Below are 10,206 nucleotides of genomic sequence, written 5' to 3' on the forward strand. Positions count from 1 at the left end.
GAGGGCAGAGATGGAAACTTTGCTACACTTGGCAAGGAACAACCTCAGGCATCTTTAGCACAAACCTCCTTAAAAAACTGAGGCCAGGAAAAGATAACTGTTTTCCTGGAATCTGAGAACTGCAGGGTCAGAGTGCTCCCAGGATCCATCCCCCTGTGGTGGATGTGTTGACAGCCGTGTGTACATGTGTGTACATATTGAAATTGTGATACTCATGGGAAAGGACTCCAGGTTCCCTCCAGACACCAAACATCCCCAGCAGCCCTGGGGATGCTGAATTCTCTCAGATAACGTGGCATGGCATTTGCAGGAAGCCAGTGCACCTGCTCCTGTATGATCCTGAGCCTGATTCTGTCCTCCCGTGACTTACAACAGTTAATACAATATTAATGATATGCAAATTAATTACAGTAATTGATAGTAACAGGAAACATCTGTACTTATTCAGTTCTAGTGCAGTGCTTTCCCAAGCCATAAGGAAAAATAATGGTTTGAGACAGCGTGGTGCTATGGAGCCTGGCTATTCTTAACCCCCTCATTCTCTGGGCTCAGCCTCCTGAGCGCTGGGATTTATGGGAAGGTATCTCTCTGCCAATCCAATGTTGTTGTTCGTGGTTAGTTGACTCCACAGCTGTGGGAGCCCTGGATGTGGCAGGCTAACTGTAGCATGACCATCTGAACCACTGTAGCATAAACTGTGAAGATATGGATATTAATTTAGAGGACAGTTGATACTCTGTATCTCTCAGAGAAGTTTCGCTGTGCAGGGGATGGTGGGTAACCCAGAACTTACAACTAGCCAAGGTGCCAGTAGTTGAGTGTACAGTGTTCAATCACAAATGGAACATCTACAGCATGCTTCTTCCCTGGGCTTCAGGTCTGGTTTTTCCACTAAGTGCATGGGCCAGTTGTGTGTAAGTATTCATGTATGTGTGTACACCTTTGTGCACAGATGTGTGTGTGTGCACGCGTGTGGAGGCCAGGGGTTGACATGAATAACCCCATAACCTTCCACTGTATTATTAAGACAGTGTCTCCTACAGAACCCGGCTGGCTGGCAAGTCTGAGGATTCTTCTGCCCACCTCCACCCCCATTCCCCCAGCTAGGATAATAGGTATGGTGGCTTTTTACTGTGGGTGCTGAGAATCAAACTCAGGTTGTCACACCTGCATGGCAAACACTTTACCGACCTGAGCCTTCTACCAAGTTTTTGTCTTTAAAGTAGTTTGCATTGAAGTAGTTCAGGTGCCATTTATTAGTTCTAAGGCTGTTTTCCTCGTGGGGTTGTGACAAGGGTCACACATCTGTATCAGATGCAGTGATGTCGAAGGCGTGAGGCCCTTTGTGCTCAGAGAAGAACAGAGAAGTTTCTCCTAGAGAAACCAGGGATCTCATACAGGCAGGCGTTTCACACCAGAAAGAGTTACACCGATTTCTGGCTTGGATTGGATGTATTTGATAGTCTGCTACAGACCTTTGCTGTCTGTAGAGCCGAATCCCCAGCCGCTTCCCAGACCCCAAGCATCGTGTTTCAGTCAATTAGAACTCGTTCTTGTGGAAGAGGTCACAGGTACTTTGCAAAAGATATGTTTGTTGTCAAGTCGAGGGGTTTTAATGTGGTCACACCTTAAGCTTTGTTGTAGTAAATGTCACCAAGGAACTTTTTCCAAGGTTGTGCTATGTTTAACGATGTCAAAAATGAACTGCTTGAGTCAGACTCCAGAGGTTTGAACCAGCACCTGCTAACAAGTTGTGTTGAACCGGATTTCCTTCTTGCCTTGTGTGAATCATTACTCTGCAGGCTGGTGGTGGACTTGCAGACACCGACCCCCAACACACATGCACACGCACACGCACACACACACTAGAAGACAGTCTGGGACAGGAGGGAACCCCATGGGTACAGTCATTATGAGTCTATTGTATTTGGGATGTCTGCTGGGTAACCCAGCACATGCTCTGGGGCTTCTCACAATGGCTTAAAGTCATCAGCACTCACTAGTATGGCATGCACCTTACAGATGAAGGATCAAGGCCAAGGGCAGGCTATTCTGATTCACAGTCCTGCAAGTATAGATGCCTGTGGTCTTCCAGGTCTGGGCTCAGCAGTGACCACTTAGGGTAGAGCCTGTCACAGAGCTGGAAAGGAGAGATGGAGGGGCTCATTGGCAGGACTGGGAGTGAAATTCAGGGCCTGGCAAGCATTCTTACCCTGAGCAAAGTCACGGCCCAGTGTGTGTAGAGGAAGATAGGAAAGTGAAATGTCAGAACAGGATACTTCTCAGCAAGGCCCTTATTCCAGGAAATTGACTTAGAAGCTGGGCTTCAGCTTTAGGGCGTGCTTTGAGGTTAAGATGAACCAGTTTCATAATTCGGATCCCGCCTCCAAGAGCCACCACAATCCAACCTTTGGCCCAGTTGGTAAATAAAATCTTCCCTTGCTTCTGTTCCTGCTCTGCCCAGACCCTGGTCACAGCACCCGCTGGACTGATTGGAGGGCTCCTGGAGAGGTAAGGGCTGAGCCTGGGGTCATCCTCTCTCTGAGAGACAGCGGGCAGAGGAGGGGAGGGCTGCTTCTGGGACCCTAATGGACAAGGAGACCAGGGGAACAAGAAGCTAGTCACTACCTGAGGAAAAATAGCTGACAGGGTTCTAAGCTCAAGCAGCTAGGAACTAGGCAGTCGGGCAGGGTCTCAGGTTCAGCTCCTTACATATGACAATCCACTGGGACCCTCATTGGCTCAGATGTGCCAGTAAGGGGCGGGGGAACTACCTTCTAATCTACCCAAGTTCTCTTCTTGTTTTTTTTTTTCTTATCCTGTGTGTAATTATGAAAAGTCCAGAGATGGTGGATCCTTAGCAAGGAATTCACTAGCTAGCTGTTCCACAGACAGAAACACTTCCAACAGCCAGCTAGATTCTGTGGAATTAAAAGGCCCCTGGGTCTGCCTCTCTGTACTGTGCCTACACTACTGAGATTGTCTGTCTTCTGTAGGGAGGACAGATGGAGCTTCTTCCCTGCTGACCACCCTAGCCACTTGGACCTTGGAGGAGAGCAGGGCAATCTTTTCAGACATCACCACAGCAGAATCTGCCACGGTACATTCCGGTCTTCCAGCCGGCTCTTGGCAGAGGAAGGCCGCTATGGGTCAAAGGTGGAATAATCAGGCTGGACACCGAAAAATACCCAGAGGGGTGGGGTGGGGTGGCCTCTGTGTCAGAGAGCTTGCTAGAATGTGAGTGGCCTGGGTCTCTCCCAACAGTGTGTGCGTGGTGGGGGTGGGGTGGGGGTGGAGGTGGGGCTGGGAGGATGATAATGGTGATCTGGTGTGTGCAGTGAGGGCACAAAGGCCTGCCGAGCATTCTCGAACATTCTCCTCAGCCAAACTTCTCATCTCTGCCTTCTTCTCCCGAGTGGTGACACTGTGTGGCTCAGTTTCTACTTGTCCTCTCTGCCTTTCTCACCTGGTTTGCAGCTTGAGCTGCTCCCTCCAGTCTCTGGCTGGACACTTACTCATCCCTTGCCTACATCCCATCAGTGGAATGGCTAATGGCGGCTTGAGCTCAACCGGCAGCCAGCCTCCATCTTGCCCACCAACATATGAGCACCCGGCAGCCTTTGGAACAGTGCAGGGGTCAGCAGCACAGTTGTTCACATCTTGGGCTCTATATTGCTCTTGACTCTTATACCCCGATGTGCACAGGGGGAGTCTAAGGGTTCCAAGAACCTGGTGTAAGCTGTCACCCATTCACTCCAAGGATAGCAATGCTATTCTTCCTGAGAGTCTTTTTGCTTCCTCTTCACAACCTGAAAATCATCATCCCCACACTGGCCCTCACACCCAAGGCCATCGTGTCCCTAATATCCTTGCAAACAAGGGCTCTGGAGATCTTGGATCTGATATCTGGTCTCTGACAGTAACAAAGGTGGCTGACACAGAGTTCCTGTGCTCCTGGGATTTCCTGGACTCTCCTGAGTCCTTTTGGGTTTTGCATGTGAACAACAAAGCCATTGGCTGAGCCAATCTCCAGCCCTCTTCCCTTCTGGAAGCCTAATCATAGTTGGTTGTTCTGGCCACCCCTCCCTGACCCCTAGGGACTTTCCCACAGTCACCTCATTACAGAGCCCCATGGTTGAAAGGACTTTCGCATGAGCACTCGTGATCACCATGATCTCTATAGCACTGTCCCATGGGAAAAACCAAGGGTCCTAGTTAGTTATACCAAGAACAAGGAAGTCACTGGTTGTAGTTCTTGACACAACAGGGAAAGATCCTGAGGCTGGCAAGATAGTTCAGCAGGTGAATGTGTCTGCCACCAAGCTTGCCGATCTGACTTTGATCCCTAGAACCCACATGGTGGAAGGGGAGAACCAGTTCCTATTTTGTGCTGGGTGTTCCCTTGGGTGTGCTTGCTGCACATAGGCTATTCATTAATTAAAAAGCAATAGTTTGCAGATATTATGGTTAGTATAAACCATGGCTTGGTATGATTTCATTTCTGCATAACCTAAAATCTTTCCCTACTTGAATTTTATAATGTTTTATGATATTAGCAACAAATTTGCTTTCTATATTTCAGTTAGAAGACAATCTGCCTTGTAAGGACATGGCTTTGGTGCAGACGCGAACACTGAGCCATCAGACAGGGGAGGAATATGAGGCTGATGTTGAGTTGCAAAGGTAACCCAAGGGGTGGGTTTCTTGGGAAGGAGGGGCTGGTTGTATCGAAGGCAGCATATGTTCTCTTGATTAGGAATAACCACTTGTCCTGGCCACTGTTCTATTGTTGTGAAGAGACACCACAACCAAGGCAACTCTTAAAAAGGAAAGCATTTAATTGGGGCTTGCTTACAGTTTTAGAGGTTAGTCCATTACCATCATGGTGGGGAGCCTGGCAGCACCCATGGCACTGGAGTAGTAGCTGACAGCCTTACATCCTGATCCACAAGCAGGCAAACAGAGAGAGATAGAGGCCTGGAGAAAACCTTTGAAACCTCAGAGCCCACCCCCGATGACACACTTCCTCTAACAAGGCCACACCCACTCCAACAAGGCCACACCCCCTAATCCTTCTGATCCTTTCAAACAGTTCCACTCCCTAATAATTAAGTATTCAAATACATGAACCTGTGGGGGCCATTCTCATTCAAACCACCACACCACTCCAGGGTCACTGTGTGGGAAGAGGGATTTATCCTCTCAAAATCTCCATTATGCTGAGGAAATATTTTTCCCTGAGGAGAAAATACTCCATGAGGCCAACTATAATATTTTGGAGAGTTATGTAAACATTTAGTCAAATGTACAGTTGGTCTCCAAGGACTAGGACAAATGGAGCAGAGACCATGGATGGGGGGTGGGGGGGAGGGGGAAACAACAGGGAGGGGGTCGGAAACCCTGTGACTACTTACGGAAATCACACTGGGACCAGCTATGAGGAGGCAGATCAACTTTACTTGGGGTAATTCAAGGCTTATATAGTTTTGGGGACAGAGGTCAGAATATCCAGGATGGACAAAGATCACTGGCTGAAGGCATAAGGTACTGAGATACCTCATTAGCATGAGGAAGCATTCCAGAATCTCAGGTGCTAGCTGGCCAGGTTCTTATCGGGAGAAAGGAAGTTGAATCTGTAATCTAGCTAAGGCCACCTGACGTTCTACAGATAGAGGCATGTGGTGGCGGTGGTGGAGTTTGAACTTCCCAGACAAGGTCAGAGAAGGGGAAGCCCTGCTGGTAAAGGGAGTCCTCCATTTTGTAAGGAGCCTGGAAGGCTATCTGGACAATGGTAGGTTTCAACCTTAATTAGCAGGGCACATGATAGATGTCACACATTAGTCCACAGCTGGACCCCAGTATCCTGCTGCAGCTTAAGGGAGGGCAACAAGGGAGGTGGAATTTCACAGACCTGAAGTAGGGGCTTATTCTATGCTGGGGACTGGACTACCCAATGCAGAAGGTTCTGGACACAGCAGGACACAGCTTCTACTGCCTAAAGCCATGTCAAAAGGAAACATCATAGCCATGCAGCATGTATGCTGTAATGGTAGATCCATGTCATGTGATCCATGTCAACCACCTCAGGAGGTGTGCCACGTAGTCAGGTTCACGATGGTTACACCTTCACGCACAAGGACCCACCTCCTTTTTCAAATCATCATTGTAGACACAGCATCAATATTTTACAAGATGTTATGTCATCTAGACTCTACGTTCTAGAGATTATTCAAAAGTCAGGGGCTGCTGGACAGTAGCAGCATATGCCTTGAACCTTGTTACTTAGGAAGCAGAAGCAGGCAGATCTGGGTTCAAGGCCAGCCTAGTCTACTATATAGTGAGTTCTAAAACAGCCAGGACTACATAGAGAAACCCTGCTGAAAAAAACAAAAAACAAAACAACAACAACAACAATAAAAAACTCAAACCAAACAACTGCAAAGGTCAGGGCCTGCAGGCAGGCTTTATATATAAATATGTATAAGTTCAGGGCAATTTATCCACAGGACTTCAGTACTGGAGGACCTTAATATCTGTGAGGGACCTGGTCATGGCACAGACTATCCTTTAGTGGGAAATCCTGACTCCAGCTGACCAGAGAGAAACAGCAGGATTCTCAGGGAGACTTAGGCTCTGCTGCATCCTGACCTAGAGGCCGGGAGCCTCTGTGAGATCCCTTTCCTTCTTAGGCACTGGGTTTCTCCTCTGGCTGTTCCCAGCTGTGGATTTCTGGGGCTCTGTGTTATCACCAGCCTTCTCTGCTCTCCTAAGGAGTCCATATGGGGCAAGTGGAACTGTGTCACCAGACAGAAAAACTGGTAAGGTCAAGCAGATTAAGGAACCCCAGCAATTCTCATAATTGAGAATGGAAGGCTTTTGAGTCTGCTCCTGAACAGATTCCTGTCATGGAGCACGTGACCACGATACCCCACCAAGAGGACCTTAACAACTGGTCACATAGCACAGAGCCCAGAGTTCTGCATGCTAATGAGGTATCTAGATGGGCCAGTCTCCGGGGTTCAGCCAATAAGCTTCCCTTCCTGGACATTCCTTCCTGTAAAAGGTATTTACTCTCTGGTCCACCCTGAGTAAGTTGTATGTATCCATTTTCCCCACCACAAATAAACAGTTTGGACAAGCAAGGACTGTCTCTCTCATCAATGACTGCTTTGGGTGGAAGCCTGCATTATGGGGCCACTGCCCCCCAACCCTCACCCCTCCCAGAGGCATTTGGGTGCTGAGGACTTTGGGAACCACAGCCTCGGTACTAGCCTGTGCCCTTTCTCACCCAGAGAAACACGGGCTGGGGCCCCAATCTTAGGCTGCATCCCACCTCTCCTGAGGGGTGTATCAGTGGCATATCCAACGAGCCCAGCACCCCAATGGCAGCAAGGAAGGAACATAGCGCCTCTTCGTTTCATCGCTCTGAGTGTAGTCCCTGCACCCCAGCGGCGAACCACAGACCCATAGTCCCATGAGTGACACTTAGCTTGGAAAGGGACTTGGAGGATCCAGCTTTGCCCTTCTCAGTACCACCCTCTGTGGAAGCCAAACTCCACTGGATGGCAAATACAGCTGACCTCTGTATCCTGTAACATGCTAGCTAAGGGAAGAAAGGGCTTCTTTGAAGGGCCCGTCCCCCTGACTGAGGGGCCGACTGGATGAAGTTGGCCAAGGAGGATGTGCAGAAGCTACTGTTTATTTCTGCACTCTTAAAGTGTGGGTCAAAGGAGATGTGAAGGCTCAGCCACTGTAGCCAAAATCAAGATGGTCGGAGAGCAGGTGGTTATACACTCGGGCCTCCTCTTTCCTCTCTATCTCCTCTCCCTCTTCCTTCTCCTTTTCCTCCTCTAGCTCTTCCTCCTCTTTCTCCTTTTCCTTCTCCTTTTTTTCTCCTCTTGCTCTTCCTTCTCTTCCTCTTCTTCTTCCTCTTCCTCCCCCTCCCCCTCCTCTTCCCCCTTCCTCCTCCTCCTCCTCCCCTCCTGTGCTCAATACCCGGCTTCCCCACCTCATCCTTCACATTTCCCCAGGCCCCTTTCCTCCCCATCTCTGTCCCCATGTCCTTTTCTTGGTCAGGACAGTGGCATTCCCTCCTGCCCTTCTTCAGGAACAGTGCTCTAGTTCCTCCGAGCAGGGCTGGAAATGTCCCTCAGGACCGTTCTGCCTGTTTCATGTCTCTGAAGAGAGCCGAGGTCACGCCCTGTGTTCTGCCCAGTTGTTCCTCCTCTGTGACTTCCTCTCCTTATTACACCAGTTGCTTCCTGCAAAGGTTGATTGAGCTTAGGGGCTTTTTAGGAAGATGTGGAAAGGGTTCAGAGTTAGGAGCGAAGCCCACCTGGAGGCCACATGGGCTGGAATGAGCAGTTGGGTCTTTCACCCAGGACATTGAAGTCAAGTGTTTGTTTCCCTCACCCACAGGGACAAGGATGGAAGTCTGGATTTCACTGACAAGGAAGAAGGGGAAGTTGAAGATGATGCTCTGACAAATGAAGACTGGAAGTTTCTAAAACAGTTCCCGAGCTGGGAAAAGGAAGAGAAGAAGCGCATTAGAACGCTCTATGCCATCGCAGACCACATTGACAAAAGCCACCAAAAAGCTACCAAGACCAAAGTGGTGACTACCTCTGCATCAGTCATCTCTGGAGCCCTGAGTCTCCTGGGTTTGGCCTTGGCTCCAACAACGGCAGGGGCAAGCCTGGCATTCACTGCTGTTGGCAATGGTTTGGGGGCAGTTGCCGGGGTCACCAACATCGTGACCAATGTGAGGGAAAACTCTCGCAATAAAAGAGCCTTAGCTCAGGCCAACAGCATCATGCCTAGCAGTGACCAGGAGCTTGAGGAGGTCAAGGGAGAGAAGATGACCTATGTCACAGCCGCCGGTGAGCTTGTCTACAAATGTGGGAGTGCCTGGGATATCATCAAAAAGCACCTCCGAGCCCTGCGGGTAACCAGAACACAACCTCATGTCACCTCAGCTGCCAAGAAGCTCATGACTACTGGCCAAATATCAACTCGAAGCAGCAGGCAGGTGCAAAAGGCTTTTGGGGGCACAGCCCTGGCAATGACCAAAAATGCTCTGATGATTGGGCGTGTCACTGCTGCCTTGTCCCTTGGCCAGGACATATATACTCTCTGGGAGGACTGGAAGGATCTGAAGTCTGAAACCCCAACCGAGCTTGCAAAAGAGTTAAGAGCACGAGCTGGGGAACGGGAATTGGTGTTAGCAGAACTCACCCATCGCTATAAAAAGCTGAAGGTGAAGGCTGGATTTTGAAAGAGGCCTGGAGGCATAAGGTGGGATCTGTAGGGCCATGTAGATGTCATGTTGTGAAGTCTGCAGAGATGTCTCTCACCACGTTTCCATAGCTGTGATAAAGACCGTGATCAAAGGGTTTATTTGGTTTACACATCCCCGAGTCACAGTCCACCAAGGGAAGCCAAGGCAGTGAGAACCCAATCCTACTCCATCCTGGGACTGGCCTCCATCTTAAAGAAAAACACAAATAAATAAGGCCGGAGAATGACCTGCTGCAGAACCCAAGCTGCACCCACATACCAGGACGGACCCCACGGCTTGTCTTTGACCAGAGTTATTTCCTAGCTACTTCCTAGCAACAGTTAATCAAAGATTAGTCTGATTGTCTCAGATGTACTTTCAGACTGTTCGTGATTGTAAACAGTCTTGCTTCAGAGCACCCACCTGTCGGCTTACAGTCATTCTATTAGATGCTTGCCAGACTGGACCCCCCTCCCTCACCCCCTCACTTGGCTCCTGTTTTTCCTATAAGAACTTGTCCTGATGAGGGTTCAAGGCTACTCCACCTTCTCTTCCTGTCCTGCTGTGTCAGGGTTGGGTTGGAGGAGAGCCCAGGCCCGAGCTTGTAATAAAGAGACACTAATGGTATTACTTCAGAAACGGCTCCTTGGTGGTCTTTTGGGGCTCACGAACCCTTCCTTTCCTGGCATAACAGCAGGAGTTCAGGGGAGGAACCTGCATGCAGGAACTCAAGCAGAAACCAAGGAGGAACGGTGCTTCCTGGCTTGCTCCCACTCCATGGCTGTCTCCCTTGCTTTCTTATGCTACCCAGGGCCACCTCCCAGGAATGGCCCCACCCACAGTAAACCAGACCCTCCCACATCAGTCACTAATCAAGAAAACGCCCTACAGACTTGCCTATAGGTGATCTGATAGAGGGATTTTTTTTT

At 49.4% G+C, this 10,206-nt stretch overlaps 1 protein-coding gene across 1 annotated transcript; it reads left to right on the plus strand.

Annotated features, from left to right (window-relative positions):
- The first annotated feature begins 2,388 nt into the window (after positions 1-2,388).
- Positions 2,389-9,916, plus strand: LOC114630667 (apolipoprotein L6-like). The gene is made up of 5 exons (XM_028778942.1): positions 2,389-2,511; positions 2,997-3,156; positions 4,583-4,683; positions 6,690-6,818; positions 8,419-9,916. Exons 3-5 carry the CDS (start codon positions 4,610-4,612, stop codon positions 9,272-9,274), a joined length of 1,059 nt encoding a protein of 352 aa, XP_028634775.1. The 5' UTR covers positions 2,389-2,511; positions 2,997-3,156; positions 4,583-4,609; the 3' UTR covers positions 9,275-9,916.
- Positions 9,917-10,206: the final 290 nt, after the last annotated feature.

The sequence above is a fragment of the Grammomys surdaster genome, unplaced genomic scaffold, assembly GCF_004785775.1.
Source record: "Grammomys surdaster isolate TR1022 unplaced genomic scaffold, NIH_TR_1.0 342, whole genome shotgun sequence".
NCBI lineage: Eukaryota > Metazoa > Chordata > Mammalia > Rodentia > Muridae > Grammomys > Grammomys surdaster.